The following is an 18173-nucleotide window of genomic DNA, read 5'->3' as shown; positions in this document are numbered from 1 at the left end:
ACTCAGTCCTGAGGATTTGAGACGATGGACATTGAACCTTCAACCTGCCATTTGTTGCCCTTAATTCGACCAGTGTCTGTACTTCACCAGAGAGTCACCGCTTCTCCAGCACAAGCTGCAGCGGCAGGTCAATGACGGGGCTGCCTCCGGCCCCCGGTACCCGTGAGAATGGAGGCACAGCTCCAGCGGCTGCAGCCCCACTCACCCTCCACGCGGGGTGTGGCCCGAACACTGTACTGGATAGCCCTGGTCTGGGGGACACAAAAAGTATGTCCTGCTTTTGGAAATTCTGGAACTGATCTGAGCTGGTATTTCCAGGACACTCCCTAGCTGAGTGATGGGCCCCTCATTTCACAGGGGCAGTCCCTCTGCAGGTAGGGCCAGTGCTGAGCCCCGCTCCGACCTGCTGGCGCCCTGCGGGCACGCCGCAGGTGGGTCTCGGCCAGCTCCCCGAGGGTGCGGGAACACACAGTTTCTCACTGAGAGCACGTCACTGCGAGGAAACACGCTCTGCCCTGGCCATGACCGCTGCCCTGGCCGTGACCTGCCCGGCCCTGTGGAAGGAGCTCTGGAGGGCCTCTCAGACCTGAGAGGAGAGAGTGAAATTCGGGTGAAGTTTCACAGTATTTCACTGTCAGTTTTGCTGTTCACAATGATCTCCGTTAGATGAAATGTAATCAATTTTAAAGATTCATCAGTGTATCTTAAAGAGGGGAAATAAGTATTCGCATTTTCCCATCAAATGTCTTCTAACTTTGTGAAGAAAGGTCATTCTTTTGGGGTGAAGAGTTCCAAAGCTCTACGTTTAAATTATAAACAATCAAATCTGATCATACATCACCATAAGAATCAACAACTTCTCTATTGAAAAATGTGGCAAATGAAATTTCTGTTTCTAAGAATGCAACTGAACAGAAGTTACTTGAAACTTACCTTGGAGGTGCGTGTACTGACTGAGGTTTGGGGACCTTTTCCCTTGCGCACACGCCGTGCGGGTCAGGTGAGCTCTGCTGTGGGCGCTGGCTGGCGGTGGACCTGCAGCCCTCCTCCGCCTGGGCTCCGCTGCCCCTGGCGGTCGCTCCACTCGTCAGGGCTGTGTCCTTTTCCAGCAAGGGCAGAAGGAAGCGCAGGGGCTTGCGGGCTTGCAGAATTCCTAAGGTAAAATTCTGACTTTTTCCTCCTCTTAGAATGTTATTCCCGGAAGCTCAGCGCTTGGAAAGCACCGGGAAGCTGCTACAGGGGGCAGAGGTGGACCCCACGCTCCGCCCCACCCAGCTGTCCGTCTCCCACTTCGGGAGCCTCTGCGACGTGTACCGGAAAATGTGTGACGAAGACCCACACCTCTTCGCTTACAATTTCAGAGAAGAATGCAAGAGAACTAAGTGCAAAAGTCAGGAACCAGAGGACGACAGGGAGATTTCCAGGCTGTAGCTGCCGGGCAGGGGCGAGCAGCTCACCGCGCGCCGCCCGTCACGAGGTCGGGCTTCTCGTGAGTGTGCTCTGCCTGCCGCGGAACGAGGGGACTGCCAGTTACCAGAGGGGCCCCTTCCCCATGCCCCGCACAGCTTGGTAGAGAAAATAAACGTGATAATCAAGTTACAGTACGAGCTTTCTTTTAATATATACTGCATAGATATGACATGTTTGGTATAAACAGCATCTATTACAACCTTACAAAAATGAAATGTCTGCACATTGTGCCCCTAACCCACACTGAAATAATTTAAATATGCTTTAAATAAAGCAGAAACTAACAGCTCGAAGAAAATGCCCAGAGGATTGGAAAAAAAAATGACTTTTTTAAAAAGCTATTGATCACAACTTCCCCACCTTTTTCCACATAAATTAAAATAATTAGACTGCAGTTTTAAGAGTTCTAAGTCATTTTGATTCCTGCTCAAAAGGGATGTGACCTAATTTACAGATTCTGACCAGTTTAATCTAGTTTTCTGATCCACAATAAATTAAAATAACTTAAGTCTTTACAGCAATTTTGTGGGAAAAATGTATACTGCACAAACCCCAGCGACGAGTCGTTTTCCTGCAGTCTGCACCTCGCCACCAGTTCAGAGGCGAGGCGAGCAGCGTGGCCCACGTCCGGGCGGACCCACTAGGAGTCCCCGTGGCTCCCCGCGTCGTAAAAACACTCCTCGCTGACCACCGCCGTCAGGCTCTGCACGCTGAATTCTCGCTCGAGGACGGAACTGAGGTCCAGGCTGGCGTTCTCAGACTGACTGTCGAGGGACTGGTGCCGCGTCTGTGCCCTCAGCAGGGTCCCCCTGTCCCTTTTGGTGCTGTTGGCCTTCCGCTTAATGGCGCAGAAGTGCCCCCGGACCAGCCTGCGCTGCTGCTGCTGCGGCGGCGCCCCGGGCGGGCCGTCCGTGCCCTCCGTGGCGGGCCCCCGCTCGGCCGGGCCAGGGTCCGGGTCCTCGGAGATGCTCAGCCTCCGGAACTGGATCTCGATGTCTTTGGTGGGGCTGCCCTGCCTCAGGGCCTGGTGGTAGTCCTCGTCCTCGTCGCTCAGAATGTCGCTCTCTTTGATGAGGCCGTCTGGGAAGTCTGGGAGGCCCGCGTCGGGGTGTGGCAGGGGGTCCTGCCCGCCCCCCGCCGGGGGGCAGCCGCTGCCCTGGGTGCCGCTGCTCAGGCTGCCGTCGTCGGAGTCCAGCGAGCTGCCCTTGCCGGGCTCGCCGGGCCACTCGCCGCCGCCGGAGGACTGGTTCTTGAGGACCTTCAGGGACCTGGAGGACGCTGCAGGGAGAAGAGCACAGGGCCCCTTGGGACACAGAAACGCGCCACAGTGCGCGCTGTGTGCGCCGGAAGCTGTGCGGTTCCACACCTGGGTTTCTCACGGTTTTATCGTCTCACTTCGGTCACCAAGTGTCCTGGAGCTTCAGCAGAAAACTAAACAAAACATGTGGATACTAAAAGTATGGAAATTCTATCTGAAACTTGACGTTGAGGGATTTGGTATTTTCAGATGATCAGTCATCGGAGCTCAATTATTTAGATAGAAAAATAAGCTGTGAACTTCTGAGGGCCAGGATTCTCATTTTGCTAATGGATAAATTGAAGAATTCATTACAAAATTTAGGTTCCCTGTCTTCACTAACTTACTTGGTGATATGATAACCAAGACGATACTCTCTTTCTGGGCCTAGCTTCTCACTGTTTATTTCCCTCGCTGCTTAATTAAAAGTGGAAAATGCTCTCTCTCTCTCATGGGAGCTGTCTCTGCTGGAACTTCCAACCAACGTTCAGAGGTTCAATAGGAACGTTTCATCATTGTGTGGGGGTGTCTGTGGTTTCTCTTGGGCTGGGGGGTGGAACTCTGCTGTGGTGTCTGTGCAGACGAGCCCCTGATTTCACAGCCACGGCTTACTTTGGCAAGAGAGGGGGAAAAGTAGAAGTTATCTAGTTAATTTGAAGAGCTCAAACCCTGACCAAAAAAGACATACATACATTTTGTAAGTGTTAAAAAAAGATCAAAGATAATTAAAACAGTTAATATAGAAAGAAGTGTCTGAAAACTTAAGGTCAAAGTCTGAAAACAGGCAGAAAGTGTAAGACCAGAGGGATTTGGAATGTTTACCTCCTGACCTCTTGATTGGGTAAGAATGAGTGTTTAGGTTTCTCCATCTTAGCTGGTGGAGTACTGACTTTCTAGATGCCTCGCGCTGTTCCGAGCACTGGGAGTGCCGCGGTGGGCAGGACCGAGTCCCTGGACTCCTGTCCGTCTCGTGGGGGGGCAGGTCAGGTGGTGAGCAGAGCCCGTGTCAGCTGGTGCTAAGGCGGGGGGTGTGGAGTTGAGGGGGGGGGGTGGTGTATAAAAGGAGATTGGGGAGCAAGGGGTGTGTTTAGGCTTCTTAAAAGAAAATAAAGTTGCCACTGCTGTCTGGCACTGCCACGTGCGTGTGGGTGTCTGGGTTAGAGCTTACGGTTCCCGGATAATTCACGAAGTGGTGACTTACCACCGCGTCACGAGCGCCTGTCTCCTTTCAGGGGAGCTCAGCGCTGGGGAACGCACTCGAGGCTAGCAGAGTTCTCACCTAATTTGGCCGAGACGGGAACCCGGTTCTTCAGGGGCACCAGGCGATCCTTGCACGTTTTCTCCAGGGGAAATTCACTCTTGATGTGACGCCTGAAGTTCTCCCTCAGAATGGATCGAATCACCTTGACGATGTTGGTTTTGCTTTCGCTGTCACTGGGGGCCGGGGCAAGAGGGAGGAACAGCATTAGTGTCCAGTGTCATCGTGCTCCGAGTCCCTGTCCCCTGGTCCTCCTGTAGCACGTTGCCGCTCTAAGGACAGGCTGACAGCAAGCCCCCAACCGCTGTGCGCCTCGTCTCCCCACAGAAGGAGTGAGAACTGACGCCCGTGGGGCTCTAGGAGTTGGCACATTTTCAGTCAGTGTACTCTATACGAGCGCCACGACTGTCCTCGGGTGGTGCGATCCCGGCGTCATCAAAACGCAGGAGGGCCCTAAAAGTAAACCCCCCTTTTCAGAGCCCATCATTCTATCTCATTCCCGTTCTCGGAGTGGGCAGTACCTGCAGCACAGCTGGAAGATGGTCTCTGGCCGCCCTTCCGTCTCTGACTTGGTGTGGATCAGCTCCCATATGGAATTATTTTCTGTCCCTGGCAAAAGGCGAGAGAAACGACAGTGCACAGCTTTGCCAGCGAGGCTGGTGACGAACGCGTGGGAAATGTGAAACCCATCACCTAGTCACTTCTTCAAACGCCGCGTGCGCCCAACCCCGATTCTCATCCTGTGGCGCGTTCTGTGCACGACTTCCACAAGTACTTCCACCACGAGGCTGAAATGCTTTTTAGCTACTTTTTGCATTTCCTGCAGAAGTTTCCCATCCACTTTAGTGCTTCCCCCCTACCCCTGGGTCCCATCTCTCCGGGGAAGGCGTTAAACGGGTCCCACGTTTCCTTGGAAGGAAGAATAAGCAAGAAGTGCCCGGGTTCTCGAGGGGAGAGGGGCGCAGCCCAAATTCAGGCGTGTTGTGGGGAGCATACGCGCTCTGACAAAAATTAAACAGACGCCTAGAAGGTCACTGCCTGCTGGTTCTGCCCACCAACACAGCTTTGCCAACGTTTGTGGGTCTGGTGACACTGTCACCAGAACACAGTCATTGTGGAAGGATTTCTCCACGTTTTACAGGGCTGAAGATCTTTTTTCTTTTTACATCATTCATGATACTGCTTTGTGAGGAATTTAACAAAGTTTAGGATATTAGGCAGGAAGGAAAATGTCGAAAAAGCATTGATAGTAAAAATAAGGACCTAAGAAAAGCCATCCACCGGCATTTACTTCCGTCAGAAGTCTGTGAGGAGACATCCTCATTTTCCTTGTCTATAAAACACCAGCAATTATCCCCAAGGTTCTTTCTCACGTTCTCCCCACCATCCAAATAAGTCTCGTAAAACGTGTTTTCTGGCGTCGCACCGCGGGAAGCACCTACCTGCCGTGTTGCCCAGCCTGACCTGGAGCGCGGATATGGGGATCAACCAGCGGAACTTAAATGGGTCCAAGTCGGCGGAGCTGTGCGCCGGCCGGGAGTTTGAAGGCTGTAATACGAAAGTCCCCAAGAAAAGGTTAAAGCGGGCTCTCGCCCAGGGGCCCACATGCACCGGGGGGGACGCCGGGAGTTCCCCCAGGTGCCAGCTCCCCGCAGCTGGTGGGTGTATTCGGGGCGCAGGGAAGAGTCGGCTCAGGCACGCCCCCAGTTCTCCAGGGGCTCGCAGGCTGCACAGGGACTGGGCGGGGCCGTGGTTTGGGGAGCAGAGAGTTTTAGGTTGCCAGGCGAGAACGATGACCAAGCCTGATTGGTCAACTGGAGGCTTACAGTACCCACAGCTAGCTTTTTGGGGGGGAGGGGAGGGGAGTTCAAGGTTAAAAGTCATCTGAAAACAAACCAGAGTTACACAGACTCGCATGTGTGTGGAGCAAGCCTGGACCATTTTCAGAGACAGGGAAGCTGATTTTCTGTGTAGGTCAAGGATGGGTATCTGTCTACCTCTCCTTAGAAAATGGACACCTTTTGCAGGGAAAAAAGGAAATATCTGGAGTGCTTGATTTGGTTATTACCCTGGCAGTAAGTACGATCAGTTAGTGATGCCCGGGTTCTTAGCTGGCTTCTCAGTTCAACGCTAATAGGAAAATACAGCCATGAAATGGTAGCTTTGATTAAAATTCATTCTTGTCTTACCAATTTCTTTTTCAGTTTGCAGTTTTCTTTATAAACCAGTATGACAGCTCTCTTAAAAACTAAGGAAAAGAAAAGAGAAAGTCTTTCATTATTGTATACAAACTCTTCCGAGGTTCAGCTAGAACTGAATACTTCAATAGAACGAAACTCTTCCAACGCATGAGCCTCCGAGATCTCGGTATGCCAGCACATGAGTGAATAAATGGTACTTCTTCCATGCACATGTGAATATGCAGAAGCACCTGCCTATTTAAAAATATTATCTGATGTAGATCTTAGAATTTTAAAAAATTCCTGCTTCATTAAAGCCTGAGAACATGGTGTTCGTCTCAGAGAAGAAACACGGTCTACACTCGCTGTGCCGGCTCTCGGTGAGAATTAAGACATTTCGAAGCGCAGCAAACTGTTGGGTCAGCAGGTTTCGAAATAGCCTCGGGAGCTCTTTTCCTGTAACATTTGGGGAGACCCGCTAAGCCAAGCAGCGGACGGGAGAACCAGGCAGCGCGTATGCAGAGCGATGGAGTTTTAAGTGGTTAAGCCAAAAACTTAAACGATTCTAGTTCCTGCAGGAAATCGGGAGTTAGCTGGACTGGTGGGTGTAGTAAGCGCCCCATTATTGCCCGCCCCTTTTAGTTTACAGTCTGGGGAGAGGAATACTAACCGAACACCGTGAGCTCCAGGTCCTTCCTGGCTTTTCCCAGGGACAGAAACGGGTTCAACCAGGAAACCGTAGAGTGCATCAGAAGCTCCCCCATTGAGAGTTCTGTGACCTGGATGAAACACAGGAGATGGATGGAGACGCGGGAGCCCCAGGGGCAGGTGCGTGTTGGAGAGCGAGTCACACGTGGATGGTCTTGGCTAACATGCACGGACCTTCAGTTTGATTTTTAAGGTCCCTGTGAACATGGTGCCTTAAATAGTAGAGGATTTTTTTATAGGTTTCTTTTTATCCTCACCTAGAGAGAGGAACATCGATGCAAGGATGAAGCATCGATTGGTTGCCTCCCGTATGCATGTGGACCGTGGATCACACGTGCCCGAACCGGGATCGGACCTGCAACTTTAGGCCTATGCCCTGACTGGGAATTGCACCTGCAGCCTTTCCGTTACGGGATGACAACCAACCGAGCCACCCTGGCCAGCGCAAACAGTGGAGGATGTGAAAACACAAGCTAGGCATCAGACTGTTTGGAAACTAACAATGTGAAAGCATTTTGCTTCAGTGCACACACAGTGGAACCTCGGTTTTCAAACTTAATTCATTCCAGAAAACTGTTCAAGAAGCAATTTGTTCAAAAACCAAATCTCCTTTGTCACCTGAGAGCCACGTGACTGATCGTACAGGTATCGACATTGAGAGGGTTGTCAGGTAGAGCCTCGAGACCCAAAGTTTTGTTAGACCATCGAGACACTCTTCCATGAACATACTTGGCTGAAAACCGAATTATTTGAGAACTGAGTTGTTCGAGAACCGAGTCTGACTGCCTTCCCTGCAGGTGAGACGTGCCTCTGGACCACAGCGTGAACCCCACAGGTGTCAGGCCGCCCACGGTGCCTTTGTCTGCATTCCCCCAGGATCGGGTATACAGCTCCCACCTCTAATCCCTGCACTACACTCGGCCTGCTGATAAAAAATACCAGCATTGGAGCTGACTGTGATAAAAAATTAAACTCCAGCTGTTTTCTGTTCTTGCCTTTTTCTACCTAAATTACATCGCTTCTTATATGTAACTTTGAAAAGCTCACGATTCTATATTTAGTGATCATTTGGAAAAAAATACAGGAATTGTCAATTCCACTTAAACTACTTTTGGAAGTAAGGAGGTAGCCACCCATATTTGACGCTAAAAAAAAATAGGAGAGAGACAATGCCCCGGGTTCTCTGCACAGGCTGGCTCCTGCTTCCTGCACCCACCCCGTCCCTGCTGGCGCCCGCTGTCCACGTGGGTGCCGCCTCTGGGATGTTCCCACCTCCTGCTCTCTCTCCCCCGGGGATGGAGGGGGTGCTCCGTGACCTTCCCTGTTTTCTACTGTAGTGTTAACATGACACAAGTTTACGTGTTTAAACCAATGGAATGAAATTGGGTACATTTATACCTAAACTGTGTGTCTGGCTTATTAGGAGCATTAAGGTCCCCAGGAGACTTGCAGGCGGTTTCTCCCGCAGGAAAAGCCCTAACCGCGGGCCTCGTCTCAAGGTCACCTGCAGCCCCAGGCCCGAGGTCCCGCGGTGCAGCGGCGCCCCACTGACCTCCTTCTCGGGCCCGCTCTGCTCTGCCACCAGCTGGTCGAACACGGCCCCGTAGTCCTCGTGCAGCTTCTGCATCTCGTTGATGTGGCTGGCCACTTTTTCCATTGCCTTCAGTGCTTCTGCAAAACATGAAGTTGAGTTTAGTCTATAATTTTTGCTTGTCTCAAATCCTCCAAGAGCAGTAAGGAAGAAGCTCAAGATTCAAGCCAGGATTCGGGACCGGTTCTTACAGCTGCGCTAGCCAGGGTGTGCTCCGACGGCCCATTCTAACCTAGAATTGCCTTCCAACTCCAACCCTCTTTGACATGAGGCAGTAAGAAAGGAAAGAAGGAAGGAAAAAGTATCACGCATAACAATGGCTACCCCCTTAATTGAGCACCTCTGTCTGGCACGTACTGGGATAGGTAATTGATGTGAATCATCTCAACCAATCTCCACAACAACCCAGTGACTCTAGGAACCGTAACCAACCCCGTTTTACAGGTGAGAAGACTGAGGCATGGAGGGTGATGTATTCTGCCAGACCTCTGCGGAGGGACACATGGGGTGGAGTCAGCCCTGACACCCATGGCTGGCCGCAGGGCACCCACTGTCACACTCGCCTCTCCTCCCGGACCGGTTATCGGAATTTGGATCCGTAACAATTTTTTTTTAAGATTTTATTTATTTTTAGAGAGGGAAGGGAAGGAGATAGAGAGAGAGAGAGAGAAACATCAATGTGCAGTTGCTGAGGGCCGTGGCCTGCAACCCAGGCATGTGCCCTGACTGGGAATCGAACCTGCGACCCTTTGGTTCGCAGCCCGCGCTCAATCCACTGAGCTACGCCAGCCAGGGCTTGGATCCGTAACAATTTTTAACAGGAACTTACAGATGCCTCTGTAAATGCTTACTTGCCAGGGAAATTGTTTGCATTTATGCATGGTGTTTATTTGTACCTTTTCACACAGGCCTATGAGGGACAAGATGATTTTGTCCAAATTCAAAAACAAAATTTCAGGTCACCTCATACTTTGTTCTCCTGACTCAGCATCTGGACTCAGCCTGGAGGGAGTTTTGGAAGGTGGGACTTCTGACAGGACCCTTGTAAAGGTCATCGTGATGCAAAATGAACTTCCCACACAGTGTTTGGAGTATTAATCATAATTTGTTTTCATTTGCTTATAGAATTTAGCTTCCATACTAAAAATATTTTATAACTTATAAAAGTATGTTTGTCATAGCAAAAGAGCCAGTTTAATTTGCACTCTCCTCAGTGTTGTTTATTCAGGAAAAGTAGCATTTACTGAGTTTTCCGGCGCCCAGGTGTTTCACTACACGCAGCTTAACTGGCCCTCGTAGTTCTGACCTGCGGAGAGCCGCCACCGTGTCCCTCCAGTCCCACACAGCATCTCTCCAGGGGCTGCTCTGAAACGCAGCTCTGAAACGGAGGGGCTGTGTGTCCTGGACAAGCTGGATCTTAGGCCAGTAACTCCCGAGGTGACCACAGACACTTCAGCCTCGTTGTTAGAGGAGTTTGGTTTCCGAGTCGGGCTCTGCCTGTAGATCTCCACCAGGTGGAGCCTCGCCCAACACATTCCACCGGCAGCACTTGGTGCCACAAACACTAGACCGCCCGGAGATGGAAGGACACGGGCCTGATTTTCAGCTCTCCCAGCCCTGCCTGCAGACCAAGTGACCCGGTTTAATCCGTTTCACGTCTCCGGGCTTCAGTGACCTGCTTTTAGAAGTGAAAATGGGATCGTCCCTCCAGGTGGGGCTTGGGGCCACTCCAGTAAGGCAACTGTGGCCAAGTACTTTGCCCGTCTCCAGGGACAGCCACAGATCTAGCGTGTGGCACATCTTAAAATCCCGTCTACGATGAACAGCCATAGCGCTGAGACACGTGTTAGAATAGGGAGCGGGGAGCTGGCCGGCCTCGCAGCCCCCCCGCCCCCCCCGCCTCGATGCACCGTGCGCCCTCCGCGCTCACCTGTCAGGTGGTAGTGCTCCTCGCTGTCGTGGTCCGTCAGCGACACCAGCTCCCGGAGCAGCAGGGGGTACTTGAGCACTCGCTGCACGGGCTTGATGAGGTAGGACTCCAGCGTGGAGGAGTGCTGCTTGGTGGGGTTCCGCTCGTCCAGGAAGGCCCGGAAGGCCTTGTCAGTTCTGGCTGCAGTGGTGCACACGGAGAAGAGAGCCTTAGGAGAGCACGGCAGGGTGAATCCGCTCCCACCGCACCTCGTGCTCAGTGGGGTTTCACGTGGGGCACACCTCTGTAGTCCTCCTAACGCCATCCTTGAATGAAATCCCCGGCGCACCCGCGGGGCAGGCGCCCAGCTGCCAACACGGACTCCGCATCGGAGCTGGGACCCACCCCTCGGGCAGAGGGAGCTCGTGAGCTGTGAGAACAGCACTATCCACACACCGAAAAGGAACACCCACCCTCGGGGGAGATGGGGACAGGCACCTAAAAAGTGGGATTCAAACACTCCTACAGCCACACCACGGTGTCCTCCAGCTCTTACCCCATAAGCCCCAAAAGATTCTTAGAGAAAAATAAACCAGTATTTTTTCCACTTTCCTAGCAACAAGTGTTACTCCATGCACTTAAGGGCTACTCCTAAAGCAATATCTTTTTTCCCTTCAAAATAAGTTGCTACACACTGCAGCCTTCACCTCCCCAGCTCCAAGACATCTAAACCTTCCACCCGATTCCACGCCCCGACAGGCCTGGGCAGCGAGAGCTGCCTGTGTGGGCCACGTCCGAAGTCACGAAGGCCGCACCCGGGACCCGAGTGCCTTCGGTTTTGAGAATGCCCATGAACACACCAACGGCTGCCTCGGACCCCACCGCGGGGTTGACCAGCTGTTCCAAATTCAGCCCAATTTGAAAGAATATACCCTTTGTTGGGGTTTTTGTTGCAAAGGCAAAAGCTACAACTTCTGGGAGATGCAGCACCACTTTGCATGGGTCTGTCCCACAAAGCGTGCGGTGAGGTGACCCTTCTTCATCCTCGTGACGGAGGAGGAATTGAGTGAACCATTGGATGCTGGGGGCAGATCCCGGTGGAGGCAGATTTCTGTCTGGGGAACTGGGGAAGACGGAGTTCGGCTGGGTCTGGTGAACCGGAAGCACTCCAGGCTGTGTTTTTAAACTTGAGCCTGCTCTAGGATACTCTGACACTCTGGATTTACAGAACTGGGTCCGTGGGGCTGGGAAACTCAGTGTCAGGATCAAGCACAAGGTCCCAGCAGACCCCCTGGCTTTGAGAAAGGAACACAGACCAGCAGACCCGGGATCCCCTCTGACAAGGCCAGTGACCAGCATTTGATGCCAGAAGAGGAGGCTTGGAATTAGCTTGGCTGCTGATGCTCTGCTGGCACAACTAAAAATAAAAAATCAAATACAGACCCCTCCTCAACCGTGGGCCATGGCCGTGGATGAGAGCGCCCAGCCACTGGCTTCCGCCAGAGAGGTGGCAGGTCGTGACGGGGGCCATCCGTAATGCCAAAGAAGGCCCTCAAACCCTGGGGAAGTCATTTCTATCCTGGAAGTGTACGACATCATAACAGTGCAGGTTTGCATGTTATTTCCAAGAACATTCGAGAGAATACAGGTAGCCCGGCCACCTTTCCTGGGGACAGTTCAGATGCAAACCTAAGCGGGGTTACATGTGTTCTCCTAAGTCGTTCCCCGGTGTGGAGCGGAGCGGAAGGCCACTCCTGAGGACCTGTGCCGGGGTCGCGTTCTCCGGGAGGACTGACTCGCTGCTGCTCGCAGCCCTGAGCCCAAAGTCCTGGGCCTGCGTCACGGAGGCTCCCTCCTCCCGTCTCTGCTACCAGACGGGAGCTCTGCAAAGCACGGGGTAGGGAACCTCTTCCGGACGGCGAGGACTGCAGGGAGCGAGAGCAGCCTTCGGTGACAGACAGAACAGCCTCAGTGAAGCACCCCAGGGTGAGAGGGCTTTACAGGAAGAGACTGAACGTCAAGTTGGTGATGCAGTCACGGTGACTGCAGTATAAGGACTCCCTCCAATACTTCCATGCCGGAAGAAGGTCATCGCTGTCACCAAATCTTCGAATGCACTTTCCAGGCCGGACCGACCGGCCGGCCCACTACTGACTGTGCCCGCGGTTGATGCACTGGCCCTCTGCCCTCAGCGGACCCACCGCAACCCCGGGCCTGAAGCTCAGGCCCCTCTCAGCCCCACAGGGTCATGCTTGCGGGGGGCTGTTGGGGGGAGCGATGAGGGTTGACCACCTGGGTCTACTTGGACTTAAGACAGTAAACGTCTTCCATTGAAGCCAGTAAAATAAAGTAAGATGATAAGAGCATGGAGACATGAAAGGTACCAGTGGCAAGATGTGAGCTGGAACAAATGTGAGTTTTTTTTTCCCAGCAGGTTTTTAATTTTAAGAGGCTTTCATTTTATCTAACTCACTTCTTATGAGCTCAATGGTGGTTTTTTGTTTGTTTGTTTGTTTGTTTGTTTTTTGCAACGATGTCTCAGGCTTAAGAATAAAGTTTACAAGAAAGAAAGAAAACAATGTCCATTTCCTACCCCATCCCAGGGGCTTATGCTTCCAAGCTTTTAGATCAAAGGCTAAAAGGAACCCAGCTGCAACTTAACAGCAAAGTGACACGTGGCAAAGCACCCCCTCTGCTCCTGGGACATGTTCACTTTTACCGACAGACTGAAACCCAAACCCTTCCCTTTAACACGTCTGTCAGTTTCACGGTCAGGAACGGAACACGATCCATTAAAACTGCGCTTATTCCTACTTGTTAAATACACGTGTATTCTTTGTTAACAATTAAAAATACAAAAAGCACAGCGTTCAACGTTGTGAGCCCCTTACCTCGCTCTAGAACCTTCTGCACTTTAATGTGGTTGGCGCAGAACCCGCTGTACAGCTTGAAGTGGTCGGCGTAGTAGAGGAAAGAGCCTCCCAGGGAAAACAGCAATTTCTAGAAAGGGAGGGAGACGTCCCATCAGACAAGGTTTAGTCAGGGTCCGCTGGCCCCGGCACGGCTCTTGACTGCCTTGGTGTCTTGGGGGCATTTGTCTTTCGGAGCACCCTGCCTGGGAAGTCGCCAACTCAACTGAGCTGCAGCCTGCCCCAGGGGCACGGCAGGCGGCGAAGAGGCTGGGCATTCCCAGCGGGTCTGGCGTTTGATTGAAAACTTCCTGGCAGAGGAGCAATCAGAGGACAAGGAAAAGCTCTCCAGAAACACAGCTGACAAAGTGGGATACACAGGAGCTGAGAGGCTAACTAATGACGCCCACTGGGCTGTACTTGGGGTGCACGGTGCTGTCTGTGAGCTCGCCTGGCCCCTGGGGCCTGCCTTCCCTGCAGGGGCTCCGTGCCAGGCGCGGCGCTCACCGTGGAGACAGGGCTCCGTAGGAGAGACGCTCCCAGAACAATGCACCTGTGCCTTCAGCCCAGGGTCACGTGACCATGGAGACAAAGAAACAGGGGCAGCAGGTGCTCCTGAGTCAGACACCATCACCCTGCACCTCCCGCATCAGACGTGCGTGAAAGCAGGGTCACGGTCACCACCCAGGCACGGACCACGGCTACTCTCGGACAAAACCGTGCCCCACTTACACCACCTGCCAGGGGGAAATGGGGCAAGGAACGCACTCGTTGATCTTGTCCGTAGCCCAGGGACAAGAGTTTCTTTTTCAAGGGAGAATTCTGCGCTGCGTCCACCACTCTTCGCTTGAAGCTGACGCTGAAAATACTTACTCTGAACTGCGAGGGGGTTTCAAGTATGTTGAAGTCGGATGACGCCGATATCCCATCTTCCAGAGTCTCCAGAAACACCTTTTGAAATTCAAGCATCTCTGGCAAACTTCCGAAGAGTGACTCCATCTATGTGAAAATCGGGATTCAAAAAGAGGGTGTTAGCAACCGAGACCTGGGTCCCACTCTAACTCCCGGATGCACAGATAAACCACTGGTCCTGCCCTGAGAAGCAGACAGAAGTAAATCCTTTGTAGAAGAGAGCGTGTTCGTGACAGGGTGTCGTTTCTGCATGGGGAATTTATAGCTCTGATCCCAATCATTCTAAAATAACTTAAGTGGATGTCAAACTTTCAGAATGCAAATTGGCGGGGAATGGAAGTCAGTAGAAAGGTACTAATTCCTGTGATTTAACCTTCAGATGCCACACATTGAGAAGTGATCATTGGTCACACCTCCTGCACAAAGGGCAGGCCCAGACCGCATTGGGAACCTCCCGCGACCTTGCTCCATGCCGCGGAGGCCGATTCTGGCTCTGCGGGAGGCCACCCCAGGCCTCTCTGAAGACCCTTAAGTCTTGGATGTGCTTTGGGGTTCCCTCGATGTAATCTCCTAAAGGACAGAGGGAAGGGGATTATGTACCTCATCTTGGGTCAGAAACGTCTCATTTTGAAGGGGCTCCAGGTATAATTCGAAGAGGCAGCTGAGATCCTGAAAGACACAAACGGGGTGTTTCACACTTGAGTCTCCGAGACGCCTGAGAGTTTCCGGCCACAGCTCTGGGCTCCCCTCAGGAAGGACGAAGTTCACGTCTTGCTGAAACTCTTGACCCTGAAAGTGGTTACGACCGCTCACCCCATTCAAAGAGGTTAAAACCACAACCCGCTCGGCAGCTGGGCGGCACTTTTCTCGAGAGCTTGCCCACCTACCGCAGCGGGGGCACGCGTCTCCCTGCAGGGGGCTGAGTTCTGCCCAGGTGCTCTGCCAGCTCCGGCCTCCTGCTGGCCGCCCCGGCGGCCTCCTCGGCCCCGGGGGCCGGGGGGGGGGGGGGGCGGGGGGCGGGGGGGCGCACAGTGACAGCTCCAGCGAGGAGCTGAGAGGGACAGGACCGGATCTGGGTAACTCTTCCGCTTTGGGGTGGAAGCACTAACAGAATTTCAAACTCCCGTACCCGAACGCAAGGGGAGAAATCCAAACATTAGCAGCCATAGTTTACGATGGAGGCCACAGTGCAGGGTCTAGGACACAGGGCCCCGGCAGGATGGCAGAGTGGGAGTTGACTGTATTTACAGAACCCTTTAAAGAAAGGGTATTTTTATTTAATTATGTGAAGCCAAGGCCGGGGAGTAATTTGGCAATAGAAAAGATTTCTCTTTCTTGTCTCATTTATTCAGAAGAATTTGGGATCCTAAGATATCAGGAGTAGTTGACTACCAAGCCAGCTGCTCAGCCTCCCTGGTCTCACGGTGGGGAAACCTTGAACTCTGGACCACCTGAAGGCTCCAGAGCCTCGTCCTAGGTCCCGGGAGCAGGTGTGCAGGCCTGTGGTGCCTCCTGGTGGCTCCCAGTGAGAGACCAGGCTGGCCTTCCCTTGTCCCCACGTCCCTGGGCAGCTGCTTCCGAGCAGGGAGGTGGGAGAAGTGACTGAATCCTAGCTCAAGGACACACAGATGTCCACATTTCCAAGTCGCATGCAGAGATCCAGGTTAGATGCACGAACGAGTAAAATCCCGTGTTAAATGTCAGCAACAAAGAGGCATTAACACGTGAAAATTGGTGTGCGCGTGAATCACAGGAGACACCGGGTGCTGGTTATTGCAGCAGAGACAGTGACAGGCTGTTGTCGTGCCTCGTGCCGGCTAGTGCTGCTCAGGGGGACTTACACGCCGCGAGCAGTCCGCGAGCACCCGCGGGGGCCGAGGCGCGGCGACTCGGGGGGCCTAAGGAAACAAAGCGCAGGTTTCTTGCAGAGAGAAGGTCCCTTCTGTCCACTTCACCCAGAACCTCCATCCCTGCTCTCCCAGCAGCAGCGCCAGGGAGACACAGCCCGCCCAGTGCCAGGTGGCCTCACAGTAAAATATTGCAACGCTAGTCCTAAGGGACTCGGGCCCCGTGATGAGAGCCCCGTGACCATCCTCGGGTGCCAGGAAGGCTCCCAGGCCTCAAACACCCACAGTGCACGGGACTGCCTGGAATATCGCCTCCTCTCCCCACAGTAGATGCAGGACGAGACGTAATGGGAAATGAAGTTAAGTGTCATCTCTATAGCTGTGGGACCAAAAGAGGGGGTTTGGGGTAGTTCTCCAGAGCTATCTGTGCATAAGGCCATTGCTCCGGTCCAGATGAAATGACAGTGACGTGAACAAAGGTGAAGGTCAGGTCTGTCTTGCAGAGAAAGGAGGTGATAGGCGCCTGTGTGCGCACGCCGAGGTTTAATTCCAGGTGCACGGCATCGCTGCGGCTCCAAGGGCAGACCTGGCTCAGAGCCCAGAGGAGCGGGCTGCAGAGGACTGCCCCAGGTCTCGAGGGCAGACTGGGGCAGCACGCCTGGATGCCCACCCGCCGCCCTGGGCCCTGCTGCGTCCAGCACTCGGCCAACCACGTGAGCTTCACATAGCTCCGAAGCCTCAGTAAGTGCTGAAAGCAAAAGAACGGTCTTCCCGGCCCCTGTACTCTTCGGAGAATGTTTCTCAAACACTAATGGAAAGCTTCCAAGGTAAATAATTGAATTCTTTGGGCTCTGAAGATGCTCAGAGCCGCCCCTGTGACTGTGTAGGAAGCACACGTGTGCTGCCATCGATCGGATGAGCCGTGGGATCCTTTCCGGCACTGACCGCTGCCAGGCAGGGTCCGGGCCCGCCTTGCAGATACTCGTAAACACTGGTGCCCTTCCCTCGCCACCTAAAGCGATCTCCGCCCCCGCCACACCGACTCCCTTCCCACGGATTGCAAATGACAAACCAGAACATCTGTTTCCATAGTGAAAGCTACCTTGGTAACAAAATGAGCTGAGAATCTCATTTTTTCCGAGTCCTCTAAGCACTTCCACCCTCTCAGCCGCCCCCTCTCCTCTGCAGCGATTCCCTTCTTGAAGGGGCAGGCTCTCCTCCTTGTGCAGGGCGGGGCTCTGGGCAGGTGCACAACCTGCACAGGTGCCGCCATACCCCTGGCCATCACGGACACAAAGAGAGAGAGAGCTGGGGACGGTGCACAGCACCTTCCTCACCTTCACATAGGACTTCTCCGTGTCCACCAGCTCCTGGATGACTTTGCGGAGGCGATCGGCATCGGACAGGTGGCGGGCCAGGGGCCGAGGAGGCGGGTCCTGGCTCTCCCTCGGCCCTTCCATGCTGTCGGTCTGCGCGTCGTTAAAACTCCTACACAGCTCGGCGATCTGTTCAGCACTCTGAGGGATGACAAGAGGTGGGGGACAGTGTATAGGACACTCTCCATTATTACCACTGGCCACCACGGACACCCACCGACAGTCTCCACCTTTGCCCAGCACGCTTTCCCTGGGGATGTGCACGACCTAGGGCGAATGGCTTCATCCACCACAAACCACTCCACTGTTGAGGATGCCGGCGGGGAAGGCGTGAGCTTACACTCCTTTGGTATCTACGCCCGATGCGTTTCCGTGGTGAGAAGGGCTGTGGGACAGATGCTGCTTTAGGACCGAGACCAGGCAAGAAAGCATGGGGCTCAGCCTGCGCAGTACTGTCGAGGCTGCTCCGAAATCATGGCTGTGGCCCAGGAAGGGCCCAGTGAGAGTCAGCCCCCTCTGTCCCCTCGGTGGTGGGCCCGACACAGCTCCGTCTCCCTGACAGAGCAGCCCTCGGAGACCCAGAAATGGCAAGGCACCGTGGCCACTTTCAGACGGCTCGGCCGCAGCCCTCAAATCTGACCATTCAGGCTCTGCAATCTTGCACCAAGTAGCAGAGTTGAGTGCAAAAGTTGAGCTGTTATGGAAGCTAGAGATGG

General features: G+C 53.4%; 2 protein-coding genes across 10 annotated transcripts in view; one reads left to right on the top strand and one right to left on the bottom strand.

Moving 5' to 3' along the window:
* The window catches only part of TFB1M (transcription factor B1, mitochondrial), a 57053-nt gene extending 55454 nt beyond the window's left edge, over positions 1 to 1599 (top strand). For both annotated transcript variants that reach the window (XM_045842994.1, XM_045842993.1), the window contains one exon: positions 1188 to 1599. In XM_045842994.1, coding sequence (XP_045698950.1) covers positions 1188 to 1431 — 244 coding nt within the window. In that variant the 3' untranslated portion in view covers positions 1432 to 1599. The remainder of the gene's footprint in view (positions 1 to 1187) is intronic.
* Positions 1597 to 18173, bottom strand: part of TIAM2 (TIAM Rac1 associated GEF 2) — a 202726-nt gene continuing 186149 nt past the window's right edge. For all 8 annotated transcript variants that reach the window (XM_045842983.1, XM_045842981.1, XM_045842984.1 and 5 more), the window contains 12 exons: positions 17419 to 17598; positions 14835 to 14903; positions 14196 to 14321; positions 13305 to 13413; positions 10435 to 10614; positions 8466 to 8584; positions 6876 to 6984; positions 6215 to 6273; positions 5468 to 5573; positions 4547 to 4634; positions 4047 to 4201; positions 1597 to 2748 (listed from right to left, as the gene is read on the bottom strand). In XM_045842983.1, the coding sequence (XP_045698939.1) occupies positions 2111 to 2748; positions 4047 to 4201; positions 4547 to 4634; positions 5468 to 5573; positions 6215 to 6273; positions 6876 to 6984; positions 8466 to 8584; positions 10435 to 10614; positions 13305 to 13413; positions 14196 to 14321; positions 14835 to 14903; positions 17419 to 17598 (1938 nt within the window). In that variant the 3' untranslated portion in view covers positions 1597 to 2110. The remainder of the gene's footprint in view (positions 2749 to 4046; positions 4202 to 4546; positions 4635 to 5467; positions 5574 to 6214; positions 6274 to 6875; positions 6985 to 8465; positions 8585 to 10434; positions 10615 to 13304; positions 13414 to 14195; positions 14322 to 14834; positions 14904 to 17418; positions 17599 to 18173) is intronic.

Source organism: Phyllostomus hastatus, unplaced genomic scaffold (genome assembly GCF_019186645.2).
Source record: "Phyllostomus hastatus isolate PE091 unplaced genomic scaffold, TTU_PhHast_1.1 phas_contig_40, whole genome shotgun sequence".
Lineage (NCBI taxonomy): Eukaryota > Metazoa > Chordata > Mammalia > Chiroptera > Phyllostomidae > Phyllostomus > Phyllostomus hastatus.
Note: the sequence above shows the minus strand (reverse complement) of the source record. Positions and strands in the feature narration are given on the sequence as shown.